This window comes from Hylobates moloch, unplaced genomic scaffold, assembly GCF_009828535.3.
Source record: "Hylobates moloch isolate HMO894 unplaced genomic scaffold, HMol_V3 SCAFFOLD_19, whole genome shotgun sequence".
NCBI lineage: Eukaryota > Metazoa > Chordata > Mammalia > Primates > Hylobatidae > Hylobates > Hylobates moloch.
Genome location: NW_026652294.1, coordinates 23,749,239 through 23,776,410, shown reverse-complemented (window position 1 = coordinate 23,776,410; position 27,172 = coordinate 23,749,239). Strand labels below are relative to the sequence as shown.

Genomic DNA, 27,172 nt, shown 5'->3' with positions numbered 1-27,172 from the left:
CGGGCAGATCGCAACTCCCAGGCATCCCGCAAAGTAGGCGGGTCACCTTAGGGGCAACCTTTACCCGCTCAAAAATTCGTCTCACATTAGTAGTGAGGATTCGGGCGTCACCCCGAATCGTTATTTTCCTTACTCATAAGTTTAAGGCATAAACATGTACGAGGCTTATTTCCCAGGTAATGAATTCTATTCTCATTTGGCGTATGATGAGTATCGTAGTTGACTGTTGAGGTCATGACCCAGTTCCACTGAAGTTCGTCTTACGTGTTAATAATGTATTTTGTTGCTTTTCATTTAATTTTTTTTCCTCGGGGAAAATAAATAATTCATAATATGCCGACCTTCCGTATGCAGATAAGCAGCCAGCACCGCGAAGCCTCACGGGGAACGTCCCCGCCCCTTCCGGTTCTTGCCTGCTTTGAGCTGGCTATCGCGAGAGTTGGTCAGCGGACGCCGGAAGTAGTTCGTCGCTCCGTAGCGGCCGAAGGGGCGGGCTCGCGGGCTGGGGGTGTCTCGACTGCTTTCGGCTTGCTCGGCGGAGCAAGATGGCGGACATCTCCCTGGACGAACTCATCAGGAAGCGCGGGGCGGCGGCAAAAGGACGGTGAGAGGCCTTTCCTTTCTTCAGGGTTTAAGGTCCGCGGCCTAGTGGAGCTCGAGGCGGGGGAGGTAGCAGCCCGGGAGCGACGCGGAGGACCGGGTGCGCCCGCCCCCAACCGTAGCCGCGCTCCTCATTGGCCGGCCGCCGCCGTCCCCGCCGCGGCCTCGACCGCCCGCCCACTGGCCGAGGCGCACTCTCTCCGGCTGGCCTGGGAGGCCGACGGGGCCGCGGCGGGGATGGGGTTCCGCCTCGTCGACCTGAGGGGCTGCTCCCTGGGGCCCCCGCGTTCCGGGGTCCTGGGGTCTCGGCGGCGCAGCCCCCTCGCCTGTCTGGACTGGCATTTGGGCCCCGCTCTGTGATCTCGGCGCTGCCTGGTCTCCACCCATTTTAGAGTTGAGACAGCCGAAGTTTAGTAGCAGGGAAGTGATTTGCTCCGACGGCCGAAGCTGAGGCGCAAGGCCAAATTCCCCTCCACGCGGCCTCTGTTAACACTCCCTTTGTGCGGCGTTTTAAGTTTTCTGAGCCTGTTCATATACACGATGCCTCATTTGATCTTTTACAGTCCTGTTGTCTGCTAGCTATTCATATTACCTCCCTTTTACTGATGGGGAACTTGAGGCTGGAAGTGGTAGAGTGACTTGCCCGAGGCCGCGGAGAACTGAGCGGCGGGCTGAGCGCGATTTAATTGCTGGCTGAGTTGGCCTTCTACATGGGCTTGAAAAACTGGTGGGTTGGGCAGGAGATTGGTTATTTCCTTAGGGAGAAGAAAGTGCTTGAGCTGGGTGAGGAGCCATGGAGGTGATTTGCAGTCATGTCTCCCAAACTTCCCCTAGACCCTTAAATGTTATTAGTCATTTCAAGCCTTTATGAGCTGAGTTCACCTGTATGAAGAAGTGAGAACTTTGCCCAATAGTTTCCCAACACACATTAAGTTTAAATGTCTTTATAAATAGCCAGCATGTAAATATGTTAGATATTGTTTTCTCAGACATTTGTTCTCTCAGCAGATGTTTATTTATTTATTTATTTATTATTTTTTGAGACGGAGTCTCGCTCTGTCCCCCAGACTGGAGTGCAGTGGCGCGATCTCGGCTTACTGCAACCTCCACCTCCCAGGTTCACGCCATTCTCCTGCCTTAGCCTCCTGAGCAGCTGGGACTACAGGAGCCCGCCACCACGCCCGGCTAATTTTTTGTATTTTTAGTAGAGACGGGGTTTCACTGTGTTAGCCAGGATGGTCTCGATCTCCTGACCTCGTGATCCACCCGCCTCGGCCTCCCAAAGTGCTGGAATTACAGGCGTGAGCCACCGCGCCCGGCTTACTAGCAGATGTTTATTTTTATTTTTACTTTTCTTTTGAGACGGAGTGTTGCTCTGTCGCACAGGCTGGAGTGCAGTGGTGCGATCTCGGCTCACTGCATCCTCCGCCTCCCCGGTTCCAAGTGATTCTCCTGCCTCAGCCTCCCAAGTAGCAGGGACTACAGGTGTGCACCACCACGCCCGGCTAATTTTTGTATTTTTAGTAGAGACGGAAGTTTCACTATGTTGGTCAGACTGGTTTCGAACTCCTGACCTCAGGTGATCCTCCCGCCTCGGCCTCCTAAAGTGCTGGGATTACAGGTGTGAGCCACCGGCCTGGCCATTCAGCAGATGTTTATTAATACCACCCGTATACCTTGATGTCTGAAATGTATCCCTCACCTCCTTCCCCATCCTGGACACTTGTATCGACTACAACTGCCACCACCACCTCATAATTCACAGCCAGCACTTACCTGGCTTCTGGTTCATAACGGGCACACATTAGTATTTGTTTCCTCAACTACTGACTGTGAAAGCTCTCTCAGCTCTCCATCTAGTGACTGATGTGAAGTTGGTGCTGGCTCCTCCAGCAGGTTTTGTAGGTGCTCCTCCATCCAGGTTTTGTAGATGCCTTTGGAAACGACAGAGTGATCCACACCAGGTTCTTCTCTCTCTGAGGTCACTCCCCCAGTTTCTGACTGCAGGTGGACTGCTCTGTACTCTATTTGATCTGTATGTTTTTGACTTTAGTGTGTGCAGTTTTGTGTTGGGCAGTAGGTGGGGCTGCAAGAATGGGGTGGGGGGTATGTGTGGATCCACAGGAACAGGGGCCTTGCAGCTCTATACACTTGGCACTTGCCACTGTTGGGTTCTGTTTCCCTGGCCAGGGGACTTCTGAACTAGGCAGTTTCCTCACTTGTAATGGTGATTCCTGGTTGAGGGGGATTAAATGTGAGAAGAGTTTTTTTTTTGTTTTTTTTTGAGATGGAGTCTCACTGTATTGCCCAGGCTGGAGTGCAGTGGCACAGCCTTGGCACACTGCAACCTCTGCCTCTTGGGTTTAAGCGATTCTCCTGGCTCAGCCTCCCAAGTAGTTGGGATTACAGGTGCCCGACACCACGACTGTCTAATTTTTGTATTTTTAGTAGAGATGGGGTTTCACCATGTTGGCCAGGCTGGTCTCGAACTCCTCACCTCAGGTGATCCACCCCCTTCGGCCTCCCAAAGTCCTGGGATTACAGGCATGAATCACTGCGCCGGGCCAGAAGGTATGTTTTAAAGTTTGTGCCATGTGGCAAGTGTTCAGCAAAGGCTGGTAATTATCTTGGACCTTTCCTTAAAGGAACAGAAGCACACAATGCCCCTGGAGCATAGGTGAGCACTGGGACTCTAGAGTCAGACCGCCAAGGTTCCAATCCCTGCTTCTCCCACTTTCCTTAGAACTGTCTGCAAGTTACTTAACCATTCCTTGCCTCTCTTTCCTTATCTATAAAACATGGGTAATATCTACTTTATTAGGTATTGTTAGGACTAAGTGAATTAATACACCTAAAGTGCATTGAAAAGTTCCTGACAACAGGCACTTAAGTGCTTGATAGACGTTAGCTTTCGTTATGTCATTGAAGGCTTCTTAAAGTAAAGGAGTAACATGATTCAATTTTTAGCATGAAAATATTTCTTTGCCATTACGTGAGGATTGGATCGGGGCAAAGAGTGCAGGCAGAGAGACTAGCATGGAAGAACCTGGAGTGCATGCTGAGTTTGAGTTAAATCTTGTGGAAACTCCATTTTTATCTCACTTGCACAGCCAACAAAGAAAAACTAGATCCAGAGGTCCCTGTTAAGATAATGTGAAAGATCTGAACAAATTCAATGAACAGATGTCATTTCCTGCAGTAAGTTTATTTTTGTTTTATTTATTTATTTATTTTGAGATGGAGTCTCACTCTGTTGCCCAGGCTGGAGTGCAGTGGCACGATCTCAGCTTACTGCAACCCCTGGCTTCCGGGTTCAAGCGATTCTCCTGCCTCAGCCTCCCAAGTAGGTGAGACCATAGGCATGCGCCACCACACCTGGTTAATTTTTTTGTATTTTTAGTAGAGATGGGGTTTCACCATGTTGGTCAGGCTGGTCTTGAATTCCTGACCTCAAATGATCCACCCATCTCAGCCTCCCAAAGTGCCACCGTGCCTGGCCATACATTCTGTTTTACATACTGCCTAGAAGAAATCTGCATACTTGGAACTTTGGTTTTAATGTTGCATGGATATTCCAGGAAGAATTTTGTTGTTTAAGAAAGCTTGTTTCCTCTTAGTAGAAATAGCCAAAGATCCAGCTTGCGGAAGTGTAAATAACCTCTTTCCCCACCACTCTGCTCACTTTGTTTCCTGTGATCCCAAGGATCACATTTGTGGAATGTGCTTGTTCTCAAAAGCAGCCATTCTGTTTTTTTTGTTTTTTTTGTTTTTTTTTTTTGAGACGGAGTCTTGCTCTGTTGCCCAGGCTGGAGTGCAGTGGCGCAATCTCGGCTCACTGCAAGCTCAGCCTCCCGGGTTCATGCCATTCTCCTGCCTCAGCCTCTCCGAGTAGCTGGGACTACAGGCGCCCGCCACCACGCCCGGCTAATTTTTTTGTATTTTTAGTAGAGACGGGGTTTCACCGTGGTCTCGATCTCCTGACCTCGTGATCTGCCCGCCTCGGCCTCCCAAAGTGCTGGGATTACAAGCGTGAGCCACCGCGCCCAGCCAGAAGCAGACATTCTGTTTTGTGTTCCTCACACCTTGTGAGTCAAGAAAAGGGTCATAGCTGGATGCAGTGGTTGCTCCTGCCTGTAACTGCAGCTGTGTGGGAGGCTAAGGCAGGAGGATTGCCGGAGTTCAAGGCTGCAGTGAGCCATGCTTGCACCACTGCACCCCAGCCTGGTTGATGGAGCAAGACCTCATCTCTTTAAAAAAGAAAGAAAAGAGTCATAACCATTATTATTACCTAGGCCTTCAATTAATTATTAAAAGATTCCTTGACTAATGGGAAATGATTGAACCAGAAGCGGGTGGTTTTGAGTGATACCTTCCTCCATGGTGAGGTGCTATCTTTCCTCACCACAGCACATCTCCAGTGACGTTAGTTGTGAAAGATCCGTAGAGAGTCTCCTCAGGATAGCATTAGGCACCAGTTGCAGTGCTGGCCTGACCCTCATGTTGGTTTTTTCCTTTATTTATTTGAGACAGGATCTTGCTCTGTCATGCAGGCTGGAGTGCAGTGGAGAGATCACGGCTCACTCCAACCTCTGCCTCCTGGGCTTAAGCAGTCTTCCTGCCTCAGCCTACCAGGTAGCTGGGACCACAGGCATATGCCGTCATGCCTAGCTAATTATTTTTGTATTTTCTGTAGAGACAAGGTCTCGCCATGTTGCCCAGGCTGGTTTCGAACTCCTAGACTCAAGCAGTCCTCCTGCCTCTGCCTCACAAAGTGCTGGGGTTACAGGTGTGAGCCACTGTGCCCAGCAGTTTCTTCCTTTAGATATGAGGGCATCCCCAGTTAAGTCAGTTGACATGTCCCCTCTTGTTAGTTTGATGAGTTTAACCCTCAGCGGATAGCTTTCTGTCTGCTGCCTCCAAGCAGTTCAGTGTGGCAGCGTTGAGTGTGCTGGAGGCTGGAGTTGAGCAGCTCACTGGGCCAGACTCCTCATCTGGGGAGTCCTTGGAGCTGGAAGTGGGAGGTTGTGAGGGGGACAGGGTGGATTGTAAACTTTGCAGTTCAGCCCAGGACTCTGGTCCTGGTACTGATTGCTTGTTTCCTTGTTGAAATAAGATAAAGGAAATAAAGACCTAAACACAAAAGGGAGGAAATGAGTTATTACATAACTCTAGGCAAAGAATTATGTTTTAAAATGAAACAGCTGCACAAGACTCTTGGGTAAGGGGATAGTATTTTATTTTATTTTATTTGTTTATTTTTGAGACAGAGTTTTGCTCTTGCTGCCCAGGCTGGAGTGCAATGGCGCGATCTCAGCTCACCGAAACCTCCACCTCCTGGATTCAAACGATTCTCCTGCCTCAGCCTCCTGAGTAGCTGGGACTACAGGCGTGCGCCACTACACCTGGCTAATTTTTTTGTATTTTTAATAGAGACGGGGTTTCACCATGTTGGCCAGGCTGGTCTCAAACTCCTGACCTCAAGTTATCCGCCCACCTCAGCCTGCCAAAGTGTTGGGATTACAGGCGTGAGCCACCGCGCCCAGCAGGGGATAGTATTTTAGTGTCTTGTTTTTCTTTGTGTCTCCTAACACCTAATTCAGAGTTGACCCTCAGTCATAGTTAGATTTAAGCTGTTTTCTTTCTATTTAAAATGACCTAAACACACACACAGCCCCTAACCCAGAAGTTTTTTTTTGTTTGTTTTTATAAGACGGAGTCTTGCTCTGTCACTCAGGCTGGAGTGCAGTGGTGCGATCTTGGCTCACGGCAACCTCCGCCTCCTGTAACCCAGAGGATTTTAAACCCATGGGTTAAAATCTGCTTTGTAATAATCCAGGGCCCCACTTCATGGGCCTGAATCCTTTGGACTGGACATCTGTCCAGAACGGGCTGTAGCCCTGCCCTCCCAGACAGAGCCAGGGGGGTGAAATATTCCTTTAGCCCAGACAGACCCTCCCTGGTCATCACATGTATGCCAGGTTCCCGTTGGGGGTATAGGGGAGAGAATTTGGGGTCCAGGGAACATTTGCCTTCTCACCTGCCAGCAGCGCTCTTGCCAGGACCTCGCGGAATACCTGGTGAAGCCCTGGAAGCAGTTGCAGAGCTGTAGTTTCAGTGCGATGGAGGTGGGGCATTACGAGGACTCGTTCAAAACCTTCCTCCTTCCCCCTCCCAAACATTTACTGAGGATAAAAGTGCAGGATGTGTTTTGGGAACGTCAGTAGTCACTACAGTGGGGAGTAAGGCTGCAGCCATAAGCTGGAGCTAGAGCCGAGGCTCCCCCCAGGGGCTGGGCTTTGTTAAGGAGCCCTCAGCAGTTCTAGAAGCGGGAGGGTAACATAATTGAGTCTATGTTTTAGAGACCTACCCCTGGCAGGAGTGTTGATTTGAAAAATTTCCGATGACTAATGCCTGCCTGAAACCAGTACTGCTGCCTGCTGGGATGAATAGCTGTCTTTTCATGCAGGAAGAGCAGCTGTGATTATAAAAAGCCTGAACACTGAAGCCCCCTCAAGCTGTTCATGAAAGAAGTTGAAAGCACTGGTGGAACCGGGGAACTGAGTGCATCAGATTGAGGAGAAATAGCTTACTCCCTCCCACCGTGAGGAGCTCCTACTACATCCTCAACTACCGTTACCTCCCACCCCTAAATGTGCCTTTTAGGCTGTTCAAACAGATAAAAATGCCAGCACAAAGCATCTTGGTGGTCCTTCCTGCCAGGCAGGCACTGTGGTATGTGAGTTCTCAGTGCGTGCACCACCTGCTCACCTGGCTGCTTGTGCTCACCCTTTGGTCGCTAGAGAGTGCTCCGTATCCCTGGGCATGACCGGAGTCCTAAGATTTCTTCAGCCTGGGTACAATGTTCATCCTTCCTTTATATATGTATAAATTTTTAAGGGTTTAACAACATATTGAAACTGAAATACCAGACAATAATAAAAAGGAAGATTGTTTCTTTTTGTTTTGGTGGTGGTGTTTTTTTGTTTTTTTTTTTGGTTTTGTTTTGATTTTTGAGACAGGGTCTTGTTCTGTCTCCCAGGCTGGAGTCCAGTGGCGTGATCTCAGCTCACTGCAGCCTGGACCTCCTGGGCTTAGTTGATCCTCCTGCCTTGGCCTCCTGAGTAGCTGGGACTGCAGGTGTGCATCATCACTTGCAGCTAATTTTTTTGTATCTTTCGTAGAGACAGAGTTTTGCCATGTTGTCCAGGCTGGTCTTGAACACCTGGGCTCAAGCGATCTGCCCGCTTTGGCCTCCCAGAGTGTTGGGATTACAGGCATGAGCTACTGCTCCTGGCGTTTTTTATTTTTTAAAGTTTTTTTTTCTTAACCCTTCCAACTCTAGTGTTTACTCTTGACCCATGCTTATTTAATTGATGCTTGAACCAGGTACAGTGAAGTTCAAGTCCATTCCTCACCGCTTAGTAGCTCTTGGGATAGTCAATCTCCTTGGTTCTGAGTTTCCTCATTTATAAAATGTGAACAATAACCTGATTCACAGGGTTCTAACATTTAAAGGATGTCTAAAGCTGGGCATGGTGGCTCCAGACTTAGAAGGCTGAGGCAGGCTGGGCGCGGTGGCTCACGCTTGTAATCCCAGCACTTTGGGAGGCCGAGGCGGGCGGATCACGAGGTCAGGAGATTGAGACCATGGTGAAACCCTGTCTCTACTAAAAATGCAAAAAATAAGCCGGGCGTGGTGGCGGGCGCCTGTAGTCCCAGCTACTCGGAGAGGCTGAGGCAGGAGAATGGCGTGAACCCGGGAGGCGGAGCTTGCAGTGAGCCGAGATCGCGCCACTGCATTCCAGCCTGGGCGACAGAGCAAGACTCCGTCTCAAAAAAATTAAATAAAATAAAAGAAGGCTGAGGCAGGAGGTCAAGGCTGTAGTGAGCTATGATCACTGCACTCCAGCCTGGGCAACAGAATGAGATTCTGTCCTTTTAAATTTTTTTTTTTTTTTTTTTTTTTTAGACAGAGGGGGTGTTTTTTCGCCCCGGCTGGGGGGCAGTGGCGCGATCTCGGCTCACTGCAACCTCCGCCTCCCGGGTTCACGCCATTCTCCTGCCTCAGCCTCTCCGAGTAGCTGGGACTACAGGCGCCCGCCACCACGCCCGGCTAATTTTTTGTATTTTTGGTAGAGACGGGGTTTCACCGTGGTCTCGATCTCCTGACCTCGTGATCCGCCCACCTCGGCCTCCCAAAGTGCTGGGATTACAAGCGTGAGCCACCGCGCCCGGCCTAAATTTTTTAAAATATATTTTTGAGACAGGGTCTTGCTCTGTTGTCCAGCCTGGAGGACAGTTATCACGATCCTGGCTCATGGCAACATCGCAGTCTAGGGCTCAAGTGATCTCCCTGCTTCAGCCTGTGGAGTAGACTTGCTGCCATGCCCAGATAATTTTCTGCTTTCATTTTTATAGAGATGGAGTCTCACTATGTTGCCCAGGCTGGTCCTGAACTCCTGGGCTCAAGCTGTCCTCCTGCCTCAGCCTTCCAAAGTGCTGAGATTACAGGTGTGAGCCGCCATGCCCAGGGAGTCTCGCTATGTTGCCCGTGCTGTTCTCGATCTCCTGGGCTCAAGCCATCCTCGCATTTGGCCTCTCAAAGTGCAGAGATTACAGGCATGAGCCACTGTGCCCTGCCTTGTCTCTTAAAAAAAAAAAAAAGAAAAAGTCTTTGCCAAAAATTGTCAACCTGTAGTGAGTAATACTCAAAAGTTTTCATTGATCATGTCCTTTATTTTTTTTGAAACAGAGTCTTGCTCTGTCGCCCAGGCTGGAGTGCAGTGGTGTGATCTTGGCTTGCTGTAACCTCCATCTCCTGGGTTCAAGTGATTCTCCTGCCTCAGCCTTCTGAGTAGCTGGGATTATAGGTGCATGCCGTCACGTCTGGCTAATTTTTGTATTTTTAGTAGGGATGGGGTTTCACCATATTGGCCAGGCAGGTCTTGAACACCTGACCTCAAGTGATCCACCAGCCTCGGCCTCCCAAAGTGCTGAGATTACAGGTGTGAGTCACTGCGCCTGGCCTAGCTGCAAGTTTCTGAGGTCACCCCAAAGCATAGCAGTTTGTCTATGGCTTTGTAGGCCGTAGAACATGAAGCCTAGGGTAGCCCAGTCCTAGGGAGGGTGGATGCCATCTACCACATACAACCATTTCTTTCTAATCGTGCATGCCGGCCCCCTGAACACCCCCTTCCTTTGGCTTTGCTTTCTCTGGTGCCTCCATCTCCCAGAGTCCTCACATTAAAAAAAATAGGGCAGGGATGGGCAAGTAAACCTTAAGCCTTATCTGATTAATTGTATAAATGACCCTTCTACCCAGAACCCACTGGAAAATCTTTAAATCTGAATTTGCCACTTTCCAAAGAGAAAAATGATAGCGTGCATCACTGTCTGTTGTAGTCCGCTTAGGCTACTATAAGAAAATACCTTAAGCTGGGTAACCTATAAAAAACAGAAACTGCTGGGCACGGTGGCTCACGCCTGTAATCGTAGCACTTTGGGAGGCCAAGGCAGGTGGATCACGAGGTCAGGAGATGGAGACCATCCTGGCTAACACTGTGAAACCCCGTCTCTACTAAAAATACAAAAAATTAGCCGGCCGTGGTGGTGGGCACCTGTAGTCCCAGCTACTCGGGAGGCTGAGGCAGGAGAATGGCGTGAACCTGGGAGGCAGAGCTTGCAATGAGCCGAGATTGTGCCACTGCGCTGTAGCCTGGATGACAGAGCGATACTCCGTCTCAAAACAAAACAAAACTAAAAAACAGAAACTTCCTTGTCACAGAGAGTCTGGGAAGTCCAGGATCAGGATGCTGGCAGATTCCATGTCTGATGAGGGCCTGCCTACTTCCTGGTTCTAGATGGTCTTTTTGCTGAGTCCTCACATGGTGGAAGGGGCCGGGAGCCTTCTGGGGCTTCTTCCTTATAAAGGGCACTAATCCCGTTCGCGAAGTCTCTGTCCTGGTGACTTAATCACTTCCCGAAGGCCACTACCTCCTACCACTGTCACATTGCAGATTAGGTTTCAACAGAGGAATTTTGGGGGGACACAGAGGTTCAGTCTGTATTACCGCCTTAGGTTTGGTACTGGCATATTGGAGGCAGCCGGTGTTTCTCCATTATTTGAGGGATAACAAGATGAAGGTCCAGGTTTGCTTTTATTGGTACCAGGTAGACTCACCTTTGGCTGCATTTCTGGTATTTATTAGCAGAGGAACTGACAGCCAGTCTCACTCCAGCCACTTGAATGCAGCAGTGGGAGAGTGCCAGTGACTGACCCAGTATGAGAGATGCCTCCTGGGAGGTCCAGGCAGTGAAGTGGGAGGCAGTACAGGAGCTCGTTTATGCAGCAGAGTTTACCCTCTAACAGCAGGTCAGAGATCCTCAACATGGCTCTTCTCCAGAATCACCCAAGGAGTTAAAAATGCAGATGGCCAGGCCTCCCCCCAGATTTTGGATTCAGTATCTAGGGTGGGATCTGGACAGCTCTGTATTTAAGAAGCTCCACAGGAGTTTCTGACACTCAGCCAGGGCTCGATGCTGCTTAGGAGGTGCTGAGCCCTGCAAAAGGACTGAACCCTACTGTCCTCCCCCAGCCCCACAAGCAGGTGTAATAATAGGCACAGAGGAGAGTTGGCCTGGAGAAATCCAGGAGGGTTTCTCAAAGAGCACCCCTTGACATAGGCGTCCGCAGGCAGAGCGTCTGCCACATGAGTGGCCGTTGAGGGTAGCTGTTGTAGAGAGGCCTGAGGGTGGGAGGCGACAGAAGAAGCCCAAAGACCTTGGGGAGGATCTCCAGCGCTGTGCTCAGGAGGGCCTTCTGTTCACTTTCAAGCCACTGTAGGCCAACAGAGGAACCCAAGAAAGAGACCGGGGCCTGTTTATGGAGTTTCATTCATTTCCAATTAAAAAAAAAATTTTATTTTAAATTCAGGGGGTACGTGTACATGTTTGTTCCATGGATTATATTGCATACTGGTGAGGATTAGGCTTCTAGTGTACCCATTACCCAAAGAGTGAACCCTATACCCGATCATTTCCAATTTCAGTGGTTTCTGTATTTGATATTTTTGCTGTTGCAACTTTTTCTTTCTTTCCTACCAAGTCTTTGTGTTTTCTGTTTTCCTCTAGCTCTAAGCCAGACCCATATGTTTGCTCTCTTGGTCTTAGCCCAGTAGATGGTGTCTGCCTTCCTTAGAGACACTCTTGGTTAGTCATTGAGCCTCTGCAAACCTGCTTCTCCCACTGTAAAGTGGGCATAGTAAGTACTTCTCAGGGTGCTGAGAGGGCTGACTGAGAACATGGATGGGGATGGGCCTTGGAAACTAAAGTTACTCCTCAGATGAGTGGGATTAGATTTGGTGGATGTTTATTTTATTTGACTGGCATTGTTGGGAAGTTATCGTCCATGTTGGTGTCTCAAGACACGTGGTCTAGGAAGCAAAACAGTCTTAACTAGGGATAAAACTTGCCAGCTCCTCTCTCTTAATTTTGCTTAAAATGCAAAGTTAAAAGCCATCATGAAACCAGGAAAGGAGTCATCATGTAGGCATAATTGTTTACTCAGGCACAGGCAAGGAGCCGCTTTCTGATTCTCCAGGGCCTCCTCTGTCCCCAGTGTTACCACAGTTCCACTTTCGTAGACTGCTGTCGATATCCAGATCAACTTAATATTGACTGCAATTTATATTTACAGGCTTAATGCCAGACTGGGAGTTGGAGGTGTCCGATCTCGAGTTGGGATCCAGCAAGGCCTTCTCAGCCAGTCAACACGCACAGCCACCTTCCAGCAGAGATTTGATGCCCGGCAGAAGATTGGCCTCTCAGATGCCCGGCTCAAACTGGGAGTCAAGGATGCCCGGGAGAAGCTTTTGCAGAAAGATGCCCGATTTCGAATCAAAGGGAAAGTGCAGGATGCCAGAGAGATGTTGAACTCTCGCAAGCAGCAGACCACGGTGCCCCAGAAGCCCCGCCAGGTCGCTGATGCCCGGGAGAAGATCAGCTTGAAGAGGAGTTCCCCTGCTGCCTTCATAAACCCACCCATTGGGACGGTGACCCCTGCTCTGAAGCTCACCAAAACCATCCAGGTAACTTGTGGCTTTTGTCATGAATTCCTAGAAAGCTAGTAACAAAGGTAGATTTAGAGGCAAGGTGCCAGGAATGATTGGGCAAAAATACTGTCCTCTCAAGTGCTGGTATAATACGCACTTTGCTCCTTACAGAGGCTTTAAGTACGTTATAGCCAAGGAACTATACAAGGAAGGAAAGATATTATCTCAGTTCTATATAAAAGAAAGAGGAGGCCCATAGAAATTTAGTGACTTTCCCAGGTGAGATACTTGTGGAAGAAAGAGAGAGGAAAGGACAAAAGATTTATTGAGCACATGCTATGTGGCAAGCACTTAACATGTATGACCTTACAGTCCTCACTCCACCCCCAGGCCCAGTGGGATTTGGCCCCTAGTCCAGGGCCCTGGCCACCCTTCACAGCTGCCACCACAGAGGGAAAGGAAACAATGTCATTTAACCTTCATAGCAGCTTTGGTAATAGGAACAGCAGCGGCCACAGCAAACATTTACTGAGCCAAGTCCATTAAGCCCTACATGTGCGTTACCGGCATGGTCTCTGGATTGATGATTCTTCTGTTACTTCCTACTGTGGGGGATGAGGCCCTCTGTAGTGCCTTTTACCAAAGACCAAAGCTGCATGCCCACCATGTATCAAGTTCAGTAACCCCCTTCTTCTAGAGAATGCATGTGGACCCTGTGTGGTGGATTCTGACTACTGAGTGTTTCCAGGTTCCACAGCAGAAAGCCATGGCACCACTTCATCCCCATCCTGCTGGAATGAGAATCAATGTTGTCAATAACCACCAGGCCAAACAGGTAGAGTGAGTGAGAGAGAGAGAGAGAATGTGTGTGTACATCGTGAACATGTAGGTGTGCACGTGTTTTGATGAGGCCTACTTGGGTGGATGGACTGAGGCTTGTTCCCAAGGTTCCCAGTTGGTAGTATTGGAGGCAGGGTTACAGCAAACCTTTTGCAATTTGAGTTTAAAGAAGAAATTTTTTTTTTTTTTTTTTGAGACGGAGTCTCGCTCTGTCGCTAGGCTGGAGTGCAGTGGCACGATCTTGGCTCACTGCAACCTCTGCCTCCCGGGTTCAAGTGATTCTCCTGCCTCAGCCTCCTGAGTATCTGGGACTGCAGGTGCATACCACCACACCCAGCTAATTTTTGTATTTTTAGTAGAGATGGGGTTTCACCATGTTGGCTAGGATGGTCTTGATTTCTTGACCTCGTGATCTGCCTGCCTCAGCCTCCCAAAGTGCTGGGATTACAGGCGTGAGCCACCGCACCCAGCCAAGAAGAAACTTCTTAATAGAGGAAGGGAGGCATAGGGGGCAGAGAGGCTAAAAAAATTTTTGTTTGTTTGTTTTAATTTTTTTAATAAAAGTTCTATGTGCTTAACACAGAAAACTTGCCAAAAAGTCCCTCAAGTTCCTATTCTCCAAAGCCAATCACTGTTGAAATTTTGCCATAGCTTCTTTTTTTTTGAGACAGGGTCTCACTCTGTCCCCCAGGCTGGAGTGCAGTGGTGCAGTCATGGCTCACTGCAGCCTTGTGTTTCTGGGCTCAAATGATCCTCACACCTCAGCCTCCTGAGTAGCTGGGATCACAGGTGCATACCACCACATCTTGCTAATTTTTATAGAGATGGAGTCTTGTCACGTTTTGCCCAGGCTGGTCTCGAACTCCTGGGTTCAATCGATCCTCCTGCCTCGGCCTCCCAAGTAGCTGGGATTACAGGTATGAGTCACCACGCCTGGCTAATTTTGTATTTATAGTAGAGACGGTGTTTCTCCATGTTGGTCAGGCTGATCTCGAACTCCTGACCTCAGGTAATTCGCCCGCCTTGGCCTCCCAAAGTGCTGGGATTATAGGCGTGAGCCACTGTGCCCAGCCCCAGTCTGTTTTTTGTGTTTTACTAATAGTTGTGGTTGTGGTTATATATTCTTTTTTTTTGAGACCAAGTCTCGCTCTGTCACTCAGACTGGAGTGCAGTGGCGCGATCTCGGCTCACTGCAAGCTCCGCCTCCCGGGTTCACACCATTCTCCTGCCTCAGCCTCCCGAGTAGCTGGGACTACAGGAGCGTGCCACCATGCCCGGCTCATTGTTTGTATTTTTCGTAGAGATGGGGTTTCACCATGTTAGCCAGGATGATCTCAATCTCCAGACCTCGTGATCCGCCCTACTCGGCCTCCCAAAGTGCTGGGATGAGAGGCATGAGCCACTGAGCCCAGCCATGGTTATATTCTTATCCAATTTTGTATCATTCTTTTTTCACTTTGTAACTCAAGCATTTCTCTGTGACATTTCACATTTACTGCACATGTTTTAGTAACTGCAAAATCCATATAGTTGGCATTCTAGTTTTATTTAAACCATTTTCCTGTCATTTTCACTGTTAGAAATCCTTCTGCTATGAACATCTTTGTAAATAAAGCTCTTTCTAGGGTTTGGATTTATTTCTGTAGGTCATATTAACAAGGATGGACTTTCCAAGCCAAAGGATATAAAGAAACATTTTAGGGACTCTTGGTAGATACTGCCCACTGGGAAAAAGGGACTTCTGATGTATCTGGAAGTTGTAGGACCTTCACTGGGCCCTTGTTGACAGGGAGTTAGCCTGTGAAGACTTGGGCCCCAGTCTTTCCAGGCACCATCACCCCTGTGCCCACTTCTCCTTGGTCCCTTTCATTCACTAGCAGCCATTTCCTTGCCATGCCTGTTCCAGATGTCTGTTGAGGGCCCAGATGCCACATTTGCTTATATTTCTTTATGTTATATTCTCAGAATTTATATGACCTGGATGAAGACGATGATGGTATAGCTTCCATTCCTACTAAACAGATGAAGTTGGCAGCTTCAGGCGGCTTTCTCCACCACATGGTATGGCATTTCATGTTTTCTTACACTGCGTGTCTGATCAGGCAGGTGGGAGAGGTTGTGTTGAATAGATCCTGTTGTTTTTGGTTTTTTTTTTTTTTTTTTTTTTTTTTGAGACGAAGTCTCGCTCTTTTCCCCTAGGCTACTGGAGTGCCATGGTGCAATCTTGGCTCACTGCAACCTCCGTCTCCTGGGTTCAAGCTATTCTCCTGCCTCAACCTCCCTAGTAGCTGGGATTACAGGCACCTGCCACCACACCCGGCTAATTTTTGTATTTTTAGTAGAGATGAGGTTTCACCATGTTGGCCAGGCTGGTCTCAAACTCCTGACCTCAGGTAATCCGTACGCCTCGGCCTCCCAAGGTGCTGGGATTACAGGCGTAAGTCACTGCGCGCGGCATGAATAGAGCCTTTCAATGCAGAAATATTTCTTTGTTTGGGCCATAAGATTTTCAGAGCTGGAACTAGTCCAATCCCTTAGTTTTATAAATGCTGAGACACTGGGGTGCTTTCTGATTTGTTCAAGGTCCCACAGAAGGTGAAGTGCAGGGCTGCAGCTCCTAGGTGCTGTGTTTGAGACACTATAGGGAAAATGTGAGTGATCCCACAGTGGGGAGTCTGTGTTCTTTCCTTGGTGGCTGGCCATTCTGCATGGTTTGTAACCCTCTGTGGTCAGCAGCTCTGGCGCGCTGCTCTTGGAGTCTGGATTCCGTTGGTTGACATTAGCAGGAATACATCTCACCTGATCTGTGGGCTCTACCAGGTGCAGCCTGCATGCAGGGAAGGCTTGCTAGGCTAGAGTGTTGATCAGACATCATGCAGAGAAAGAAAGAAAACAACATCTGGGAGCATCAGGGAGGTCCATGCTGCTCAGCTCAGTGATACAGCCAAGTGTCAGACAGGGAGGCCAGTGGGCTGCCCAGGTGGGTCCTTGTGGCAGGCACCTCCTTTGTTTTTCCTTCAGACGCTCAAAGACTCAGTTTTGGTTACTATCCTGAGTATGTGGACCAGCCTCCTGGTTAGTAAGAGAAACGTGGGCCAGGTGCGGTGGCTCACGCCTGTAATCCCAACACTTTGGGTGGCAGAGGCAGGCAGATCACAAGGTCAGGAGATGGAGACCATCCTGGCTAACACGCTGAAACCCCGTCTCTACTAAAAAATACAAAAAAGTTTGGGCGCGGTGGCTCATGCCTGTAATCCCAGCACTTTCGGAGGCTGAGGTGGGCGGATCACGAAGTCAGGAGATCGAGACCATCCTGGCTAACACGGTGAAACCCCGTCTCTACTAAAAATACAAAAAAATTAGCCAGGCGTGGTGGTGTGTGCCTGTAGTCCCAGCTACTCTGGAGGCTGAGGCAGGAGAATGGCATGAACCCAGGAGGCAGAGCTTGCAGTGAGCCGAGAGGCGCCACTGCACTCCAGCCTGGGCAACAGAGTGAGACTCTGTCTCAAAAAAAAAAAAAAATTATCCGGGGTGTGGTGGCGGGCACAGCTACTCGGGAGGCTGAGGCAGGAGAATGGTGTGAACCTGGGAGGCAGAGCTTGCAGTGAGCCGAGATTGCACCACTGCACTCCAGCCTGGGTGACAGAGTGAGACTCCGTCTCAAAAAAAAAAAAAAAAAAAAGAGATAGGTCGTGAAGCTGAATGATGCCAGTTTGTTTCTTTACAAAGGGACCAGGCCTTTCCAGTAATTAGACTGCTCAAGTCTGCTATCAAGGGAACTATCAGCTTGCTCAGTGAGTCTCTATCCCTATTTGATACCCTAATTGAATAAATGCCATATTTATACTAATGCATTTTGTACCCTGTGAGATGGGTGCTGTTGATTACCCTCGTTTATGGATGAGGAACAGGCGTGGAGAGGTGAAATAAGCCTGTTCAACATCACCCAGCTGATGAGAAGCAGTGGATCTAGGAATGGAGCCTGAGCAGTCTCACTGTCAGGGCCCTGTGTGTAGTCACTGTGCTGTCCGGGCTCTAGAGACTCAGAATTCCATGTGAGGAATGTGGAATTCAGCATGGGGATGATGCTGCTTCACCCAGACTTGGAGAAGCACGGTGAATTGCCCCTGCCCATGCTCTGATGTGCCTCTCTGGCCGCTGCGTTCCTCCTTTCTCCCTGGGCCAGTGCCTGTAAACACTGCCCTAAATCAGCAGGGCCCCCGTCACTTCTGCTTTATGCGCCTTTTTCCTCAGACACATTAATACAGGGGAGTTTTGTTTCCAAGGGACCACATCCGGATGGGAGGGGCTGTTTTTGGTGATCTGCACTGCCAAATGCCCGAGTGTCCCTGACAGTCTGGGAGCTGATGAGGCCGAGGCTGTGTGTGGTTCCTCTGGATGGCCAGAAGAGGAACCAAAAAACTGAATTCTGGGCCTTTTTAAGAGTGGTGATCAGCACATTGTGATAGGAGCATATCTGGGAATGAACTTGGCCTCAAGCTTTTGGCCTTTTAATTTTTTTTTTGTTTTTTTTTTTTGGTAAGCAAAAGCAGCTTTATTAAGAAAACAGAGGAATAAAAGAATGGCTACTCCATAGGCAGAGCAGCTCTTTTACATTTTTTGTAGAGATGAGGTCTCACTGTGTTGCCCAGGTTGGTCTTGAACTCCTGGCCTCAAGCAGTCCTCTCACCTCAGCCTCCCAAAGTGGTGGGATGGCAGATGTGATCCACTATGCCTGGCCAAGCTTTTGGCCTTCTGACCAGCCTCATATTGTAGAATTTTTAGAAAGTCTAAGTGGTGTGGGTGAGCCTGTGGCTCCTGGGTAATTTTCCAGGTCAGGGCTGTGTGGAAGCTTCCTGCCAAGAGCTTCTAGCACTGTGGGGAGTGGCTTCTGTGAGTGCGCGCTCAGGCTGTGTGTTTTTCTCTCCCCCTGCCCCTTCCCTATGGGATGTCACTGGCAGCCGGCAGCTTTTTTGGCTCCAGACCTCTAATAGAATTGGAGAGCTGGGAGGCATCGAGGGTTCATGCTCTCAGCAAGTTGTCAACCTCTTGGGGCTTCTTTAGAACATTCCAGGTCTGGCTTCTCAGATTCTTTTCTGTCTCTTCGTTTAGGCTGGGCTAAGCAGTTCCAAGCTTTCCATGTCCAAGGCCCTCCCTCTCACCAAAGTGGTTCAGAATGATGCATACACAGCTCCTGCTCTCCCTTCCTCTATTCGAACAAAAGCCTTGACCAACATGTCCCGGACACTGGTGAACAAGGAAGAACCCCCCAAAGAGCTGCCACCTGCTGAGGTGAGGTGACGGTGGTGACCACAGCAGTTGGGGTCAGGAGGGCTGTATGCTTATATGTATCTCATTGTGTTCCCCACGCCTTTGTGAGGTGGGCATTGCCACCCCCATTCTACAGATGAGCAAACCAAGACCTAGGGACTCTCACCCTCAAAGACCTTGCAGGCTAGTGGGGACAGCAGACCTGCTGAGAGATTGCGATATCTGGTGATATGTTAGACTCTCCCAGAAGAAAGCTGTTAGGAGGGCTGAGGACAGATTATCTCATTCCAGTTGGGAAGTCTGGGAAAAAGGGCTCTTTTAGCTGAGTGGGTCTGGAAGCATGAGTAGCCTTCCAGGTAGAGGCTCAGGGCCTGAGAGGCTTGCGTATTTGGGAGATGGGAGAGGGTCCATGCTTTTAGCATAGAGTGGTGGGGGGTGTAGTGGACGCTGAAGTTCAGGGGGCCCAGTTGTGGTAACTCTCCATGGAGCTTTCCTCTAGGCCTTCCTAGTCACGTGCCTGGAGGAATTTCTGTTGTGGGAATGCTTATCAGCTATCTGGCTTGTGGTAACACTCTTGTCTGTGTGGCAGCCTGTTCTCAGCCCATTGGAAGGCACCAAGATGACTGTGAATAATCTGCACCCTCGAGTCACTGAGGAGGACATTGTTGTAAGTACTGTGACCTACCAAACATTTAAATCTCAAACCGCCTCTGTGGCAAAGGTCTCTTAAGACCCACCCTCAGGTTTGATGACTGCTAGGACTCACCAGACTCAGGTCACGCTCAGGGCTGAGAGTAATGACAGCAAAAGGATGCAGAGCAAATGGCTCATGGGGTGAAGTCGGGGGGAAACGAGGCACAAGCCTCCAGAGGCCCCTCCCAGCAGAGTTGCACAGGATGCTGGGCGCAACTCGCACCAAGTTGTGACAACACATGTGACACCAGGGAAGCTCATTAAAGATTCACTACCCAAAGGTTTTACTGGGGACTGGTCACTTCGGCATTTTCTATGTAGCATGTACCAAAATTCCAGACACCCAGAGGGAAAGCAGCTGTTGAGCAGAAACCATGTTGTTTGCACAGTCCAGGCACAGTGAACTGTGGGGTGGCAGGAGCCCTCCTGAGATCTGAGTTCCCAGATGCCAGCCAAGGGCCACCTCTGGAATCGGACCTTTCAAACAATAGCAGTCAGCCCAGCTGCTTCACTCTTCTGCACAGCTTCTAACCAAGGCCAGGTGCCTGGCCTGAGTCTCAGAGTCAGGGGATATCTATGCTATAATGGGTCCTAAATGGGATCCTTTAGTCCCACTGGGCAGTATCCAGTAGTTGTGTTTTCCTTTGTCCTTTAGAGGTATTACAAGATGATTCCAAAGTGAAAGAAGTGAGATGGATTGGTGGTATCCACCTTCCTGGTCCATCCTGTTCCACCCATGGCAGTCATGGGCAAAACCTGTCAAATGCCTGTGAGTGGGGTTCTGGATGCAGCTAGGACTTTTCAACATCATTTTCATTCAGGCACCCAAAAGAGCCATTAGTTTAGAAATCCAGACATCCTTTGAACTGTCAGATCACAAAATGAATACGTTTGGAGAATCCAGCCTTTCCCTGCAGTTGAGTCCCAGACTAGCAGACTGCACTGGTCACTACATTTGTTAAATCTTTTTGTTTTGTTTTGTTTTTGAGATGGAGTCTCACTCTGTCACCTAAGCTAGAGTGTAGTGGTGTGATCTCGGTTCACTGCAACCGCTGCCTCCCAGACTCTAGCAATTCTCCTGCCTCAGCCTCCCGAGTAGCTGGGATTAGAGGTGCCTGCCACTACGCCTGGCTAATTTCAGTAGAGACAGGGTTTCACCATGTTGGCCAGGCTGGTCTCGAACTCCTGACCTCACATGAGCCAACCGCCTTGATTTTTTTTTTTTTAAGATGGAGTCTTGCTCTGTCGCCCAGGCTGGAGTGCAAGTGGTACGATCTTGGCTCACTGCAACTTCCGCCTCCTGGGTTCAAGCGATTCTTATGCCTCAGCCTCCCTGGTAGCTGGAATTACAGGCGTGTGCCACCACACCTGGCTAATTTTTGTATTTTTCAGTAGAGACGGGGTTTCACCATGTTGGCGTGTTGGTCTTGAACCCCTGACCTCATGATCTGCCTGCCTTGGCCGCCCAAAGTGCTGGTATTACAGGTGTGAGCCACTGCGCCCAGCTGAGGTTAAATCTTAATTGTGAAACACAAACATGCTGTGAGATGGGTCACTCGTATGCCCTTCTCCTTTAGCAGGGACAGTGCTGTGAATGGTACACATGAGGATGGAAATTGTAGCCTATTTTGTGTAATACTTGACAAGTCATTAAGAATTAAAGCTGATTGCTGGGTGCAGTGGCTCATGCCTGTAATCCCAGCACTTTGGGAGACCGAGGCTGGTGGATCACCTGAGGTCAGGAGTTCAAGACCAGCCTGGCCAACATGGCAAAACCCCATCTCTACTAAAAATAGAAAAATTCGCCAGGCGTGGTGGCGCATGCCTATAGTCCCAGCTACTCAGGACACTGAGGCAGTAGAATCACTTAGAACCTGGGAGGTGGAGGTTGCCGAGAGCCAAGGTCACGCCATTGCACTCCAGCCTGGGTGACAGAGGGAGACTCTGTCTCAAAAAAAGAAAAGAATTAAAGCTGTTAATAAGCGTAATAACAACTGCCATTTACTGAGTACTTGCTGTGTGCCAGTCACTTTAGGCAGACTCTTGGAAGATACATAATGGTGGAAAAGTAAACACCAGTCATGATCAGTGCTCAGGGGAAATTGCCAGTAATAATCACCCTCGCTTCTCTTCTACCCAAATAAGCAATGTTAAAAGGACAATGGTAATAAAATTGGAATTACACCTACTATTTATAGTTGGCCCTCCATATCTGTCGGTTCTGCATCTGTGGATTTAGCCAACCACTGAATGAAAATACTCAAAATTTAAAAAATAACAGTATGATGAGAAATAATACAAATTTTAGAAATACAGTATATTTATATAGCATTTACATTGTATTCGGTATTATAAGTAATCTAGAGATGATTTAAAGTATAGTGGATGATGTGCATAGGTTATATGTAAATACTACAGCATTTTATAGCAGGGACTTGAGCATCTACAGATTTTAGTATCTGCGAGCGGTTCTGGAACCAGTCTCCTGCAGGTGCAGAGGGGCATCTTGTTTTGATATTTACCATTAAAAACAAATCATGTCAAGGACCTTTTCATAAACCTTTGACCCTCACAGCAACCTTGTGAAGGCAGTTGCAGGTGAAGAAATGGCGTGAGTGCTAGTCAGCCTCTGTCCATCTTCACATTTTGCTCCCTCTCTGGCCTTAGTCGTCTTGTCTGTAAAATGAGGTGGGGATCGGAGTCAAAGATGTGTGCAAAGCACTGCCTTAAAACTTATCTCAGTTGAGCTTTCTAGTAACCCTGGGAAGTAAGCTAGTCCTTTTTATTTTCAGAGGAGGAAACAGGCTCAGAGAAGTTAAGTAACTTGCTAGACGTCTCATAGCAGATAGGAAGCAGAGCCTGGGGGATCAAACTCAGGTCTGACTTAGAGTGACCAACTGTCCCTGTTTTTCTAGGGACTCTCCTGGTTTCATCACTCAAAGTCTCATGTCCGGGGAAACCCTTTAGTCCAGCCAAACTGGGACTCTGGGTAGAACGCCAGAATTTGTATTTCTAACAGATTCTCAGGTGACAAATTAGCAGCTGTCTTTCTTTGTATACATGTATTCTAATGACAGGGCTCTCTGAGAAACTTTTCATAACTGTTTTATCCCTGTTGAGGTGGGCACTGAAGACTTTGGTGGTAGCTTGCTGGGAGATCCCAGGTGATCCAAGGCTTGTAAGCCCAGCCCCTTTCCCACTGCTGACCTCATCTGGTGCTGTGTTGAGGCCTGTGGATGTCTCAAGAGCACCACCCAACGTGGAGCCTCCCTGCAGTCTCAGGCACAGGGGTGTATTTAGCTGCAGCAGAGCCACCACACCCCAGGGCCTTCAGAGTGTGTGAGTGGCAGGTGGTGAGAAATCCTTCCCCAATCCCAACCCCTCTTGTTGTGTGCAGGAGCTTTTCTGTGTGTGTGGGGCCCTCAAGCGAGCTCGACTGGTCCATCCTGGGGTAGCAGAGGTGGTGTTTGTGAAAAAGGATGATGCCATCACCGCATATAAGAAGTACAACAACCGGTGTCTGGACGGTAAGTTAGGGAGAAAGCAGTCCCCTGACCCTCCCACTCATCTCTACTTGCTGTCAGGTAGCAGGCCTTCCAGGGGAAGTCTCTCCGAGATGGGTGGAACCTATCTCTGGGGCCTCGTCTGCACCAGGAACTGCTATGCAGTCTCTGAGTAGTCCTGAGCTGTGGGTTACACAGGGCCCTGGATTTTCACCCAGCCCTTAAGCTTTTGAGCCCAGCAAAAAGGAAAACAGCATTTCTCCATGGATGGTCCTCTTAAGGGGTCTTGCCAGGGAAGCCAAGAGGCACACCTGTTGCCTCCCAGATGTTGATCTGCTTAGTGCTAGGGCAGAAGTTCCTCCAAGCCCTGGAGTTTTGTCTGAATGTTGGCACCTGGGTGAGAGCTGCTCCTGGTGGGTAAACAACAGACTTTATTGACTTGAGGTTCATATTTTTCATCTCCAGATAGCCTGTAGAGAAGAATTCTGTCTGCCATGCTCCTTTTCCACTCATTTGTTCTTTCAGTATGTATTGAGTGCCTACTGTGGACCAAGGCCCTGTGCTAGAAGTGGAGAAGCAGAGACTAATAAAACAATACAACAATAAAAAAATTACAAATAAAAGACCTGGAGCCTTGGCTAAATCTTGGCACCTGGGTGAACTCCCCTGGGTGAGTCAGTGGAGTTCTGATTTGCATTTCCCCATGGCTAATGATGTTGAGCACCTTTTCATGTGCTTATTGGCCATTTGTATGTCATTAAAAAAAATTATTTTTATTTTGAATTTTAAATTTCTGTTCTTTTTTTTGTTTTTTCTTATTTTTTGTCATATGTTTGGATGTGGAAAGATACTTATTTTCCTTTTTCTTTCTTTTTTTTTTTGAGTTTCCCTCTGTTGCCCAGGCTGGGGTGCAGTGGCGTGATCTCAGCTCACTGCAACCTCCACTTCCCCGGTTCAAGCAGTATTCCTGCCTCAGCCTCCCAAGTAGCTGGGACCACAGGAACGTGCCACCACACCCAGCTAATTTTTTTGTATTTTTAGTAGAGATAGGGTTTCACCATGTTGGCCAGGCTGGTCTCAAACTCCTGACCTCAGATGATCTGCCCACCTCGGCCTCCCAAAGTGCTAGGATTATAGGCATGAGCCACTGTGCCCGGCTATCTTTGGAGAAATGCCTGTACAGAATCTTTGTCTGCTTTTTAATTAGGTTCTTTTTTATTATTGAGTTGTAAAAGTACTTTACATATTCTTAAGTCCCTCATCAGATAAGTGATTTACCAATATTTTCTCTCATTCTGTAGGGTTTTTTTTTTTCCTGCCTCAGCCTCGGGTAGTGGGATACATAGCCCGCCACCAGCCGGTAATTTTTTTTTTTTAGTAGAGACAGGTTTCACCTGGTCTCGGCCCGCCTCGGCCTCCCAAAGTGCTGGGATTACAAGCGTGAGCCACCGCGCCCGGCCTCTGTAGGTTTTTTTACTTCTGCTTTTTAATGTATTCATATGCAGTATAAGGACTTTTTGGTTAACAGCAGACCACATATATGACAGTAGGCCCATAACATTATAATACCATATTTTTACTGTATTTTTTCTATGTTTAGATGTACAAATACAGTTGCCTACTGTACTCAGTAGAATAACATGCCGTACAGCCGGATGTGGTGGCTCAAGCCTGTAATTCCAGCACTTTGGGAGGCTGAGGCAGGAGGATCGCTTGAGCCTAGAAACTTGAGACCAACCTGTGCAATATGGCAAGACCCTGTCTCAAAAAATAAATTAGCTGGGCGTGGTGGCGTGTGCCTGTAGTCCTAGATGCTGGGGAGGCTGAGGTGGGAGGATCACCTGAGCCTGGGAAGTTGAGGCTGTAGTGAGCTGTGATCGTGCCACTGCACTCTGGAATGTATTCCCATGGTTAAATGGTACATGACTGTATGTGCGTTTACAGCTATATATTCTAAGCATTGCTTTAACTGCATTCCATGTTTTGGTACATCATGGCTTCATTTTCATTCATCTTGAATTATTTTCTAATTTCCCTTGTGATTTCTCCTTTGACCCATTGGTTATTTAGGATTGTTTCAATTTCCATATATTCACGAATTTTCCAGATTTTCTTTTCTTCTATGAGTGTTTAAGGAAAATAGGGATTGTCTTGTTATTAGGTGGAATGTTCTGTACGTGTCTATTATGTCTTGTTGCTTTGTAATGTTTAAGTGCTGTTTCATTGTTGATCTGCTTGGTTCTATCTAGTATTGAAAGTGAAATACTGAGGTTTTATTTTGTTTGTTTTGTTTTGTTTTGTTTTGTTTTTTGAGACGGAGTCTCCCTCTGTCACCCAGGCTGGAGTGCAGTGGCATGATCTCGGCTCACTGCAACCTCCGCCTCCCAGGTTCAAGCAATTCTCCTGCCTCAGCCTCCCAAGTAGCTGGGGTTATAGGTGCCCACTGTCACACCCAGCTAATTTTTTGTATTTTTCGTAGAGATGAGGTTTCACTGTGTCAGCCAGGATGGTCTTGATTTCCTGACCTCGTGTTGGCCAGGCTGGTTTTGAAGTCCTGACCTCAAGTGATCCATCCACCTAGGCCTCCCAAAGTGCTGGGATTAGAGGTGTGAGCCACCGCGCCCGGCGAGATCTTTATTACTGTTTATCTGTTCCTTTCACTTGTGTGTATTTTTATTTTATATATTTGAGGTTCTGTTGTTAACTTGCATATATGTTTGATTGTTTTCTTCCTGATGAATTGACCCTTCATTCAAATTTAAATCTCTCTTTACCTCTAGTCACTTTTTTTGTTGTTTTAAAGTCTATTTCAGTTTATATTACTAACAGCTAATAAGTAAAAGACCAGCTTTCTTAGGGTTGGTATTTGAGTGATATATCTTTGTTCACTCTTTTTTTTTTTTTTTTTTGAGACAGAGTCTCGCTGTGTCGCCCAGGCTAGAATGCAGTGGCGTGATCTTGGCTCACTGCAACATCTTCCTCCCGGGTTCAAGCGATTCTTGTGCCTTACCCTCTTGAGTGGCTGAGACTACAGGTGTGCACCACCACACTCGGCTAATTTTTAGTATTTTTAGTAGAAATGGGGTTTCTGCCATGTTGGCCAGACTGCTCTCAAACTCCTGGCTTCAAGTGATCTGCCCATCTCAGCCTTGCAAAGTGCTAGGATTACAGGCATGAGCCACCATGCCTGGCCCACTCTTACTTTCTATCTTTTTCTCTCATCGACTGTAAAAATGTGTTTCCTAGGCTGGGCGCAGTGGCTCACGCATGTAATCCGCCAGGCGGATCACCTGATTGGGAGTTTGAGACCAGCTTAACCAATATGAGGAAACCCCATCTCCACTAAAAATACAAAATTAGCCAGGCGTGGTGGTACATGCCTGTGATCCCAGTTACACAGGCGGCTGAGGCAGGATAATCGCTTGAACCCAGGAGGCGGAGGTTGCCGTGAGCTGAGATGGCGCCATTGCACTCCAGCCTGGGCAATAAGAGCGAAACTCCATCTCAAAAAAAAAAAAAAGAAAGAAAGAAAAATATGTCACCTATAGAGAGTGTATAGTTAGATCTTACTGGTTTTTTTTTATTTGAATTCAATCTGACAATCCGTCTTTGGATTGGATTATTTAATGCATTCATATTTAATATTGATAATTAGGTTTATTTCTTCCATTTTACTTTTTTTTTTTTGAGACGTAGTCTCGCTCTGTTGCCCAGGCTGGAGTGCAGTGGCGCGTGGTCTCTGCTCACTGCAAGCTCCACCTCCCAGGTTCACGCCACTCTCCTGCCTCAGCCTCCTGAGTAGCTGGGACTACAGGCGCCCACCACCACACTCAGCTAATTTTTTGTATTTTTAGTAGAGACAGGGTTTCATCGTGTTAGCCAGGATGGTCTCGATCTCCTGACCTCGTGATCCACCCGCCTCGGCCTCTCAAAGTGGCTGGGATTACAGGCGTGAGCCACCGCGCCCGGCCCTATTTTAATTTTTTGTTCCTCTTCAGTGGCTTTTCTTTCACATTTTTTTCCCAATATTTTAATTACTTTAATGATGTATGCACTAACTTTACTCGAGTAAGATATGGAAATGTTACTCCCACATGGCCCTGTTCCTTCTTCCTCTTTTTTGTGCTATTACCATTACACATGTTATGCTTGGTATACAGTGGGAGTGTGGTCTTCCCATCGTTTGTAGACAGAGTAGAAGCCTGTACGTAATGC

General features: G+C 48.2%; 1 protein-coding gene and 1 non-coding gene across 4 annotated transcripts in view; one reads left to right on the top strand and one right to left on the bottom strand.

Annotated features, from left to right (window-relative positions):
• LOC116459539 (U12 minor spliceosomal RNA) lies at positions 1 to 150 on the bottom strand. The gene has a single exon (XR_004245590.1). It is a non-coding gene; the product is annotated as a U12 minor spliceosomal RNA (small nuclear RNA).
• A 293-nt stretch (positions 151 to 443) lies between these two features.
• The window catches only part of POLDIP3 (DNA polymerase delta interacting protein 3), a 30,936-nt gene continuing 4,207 nt past the window's right edge, over positions 444 to 27,172 (top strand). The window contains exons 1-8 of one of the 3 annotated variants that reach the window (XR_004245268.2): positions 444 to 604; positions 12,296 to 12,686; positions 13,399 to 13,485; positions 15,456 to 15,551; positions 18,603 to 18,782; positions 19,351 to 19,428; positions 22,852 to 22,981; positions 23,483 to 23,627. Coding sequence is in view for 2 of the 3 variants with exons in the window: in XM_032137765.2 (XP_031993656.1) it covers positions 546 to 604; positions 12,296 to 12,686; positions 13,399 to 13,485; positions 15,456 to 15,551; positions 18,603 to 18,782; positions 19,351 to 19,428; positions 22,852 to 22,981 (1,021 nt within the window). In the remaining variant the exon portion in view is untranslated. The remainder of the gene's footprint in view (positions 605 to 12,295; positions 12,687 to 13,398; positions 13,486 to 15,455; positions 15,552 to 18,602; positions 18,783 to 19,350; positions 19,429 to 22,851; positions 22,982 to 23,482; positions 23,628 to 27,172) is intronic. The other 2 variants (XM_032137765.2, XM_032137766.2) reach the window with 2 other exon arrangements.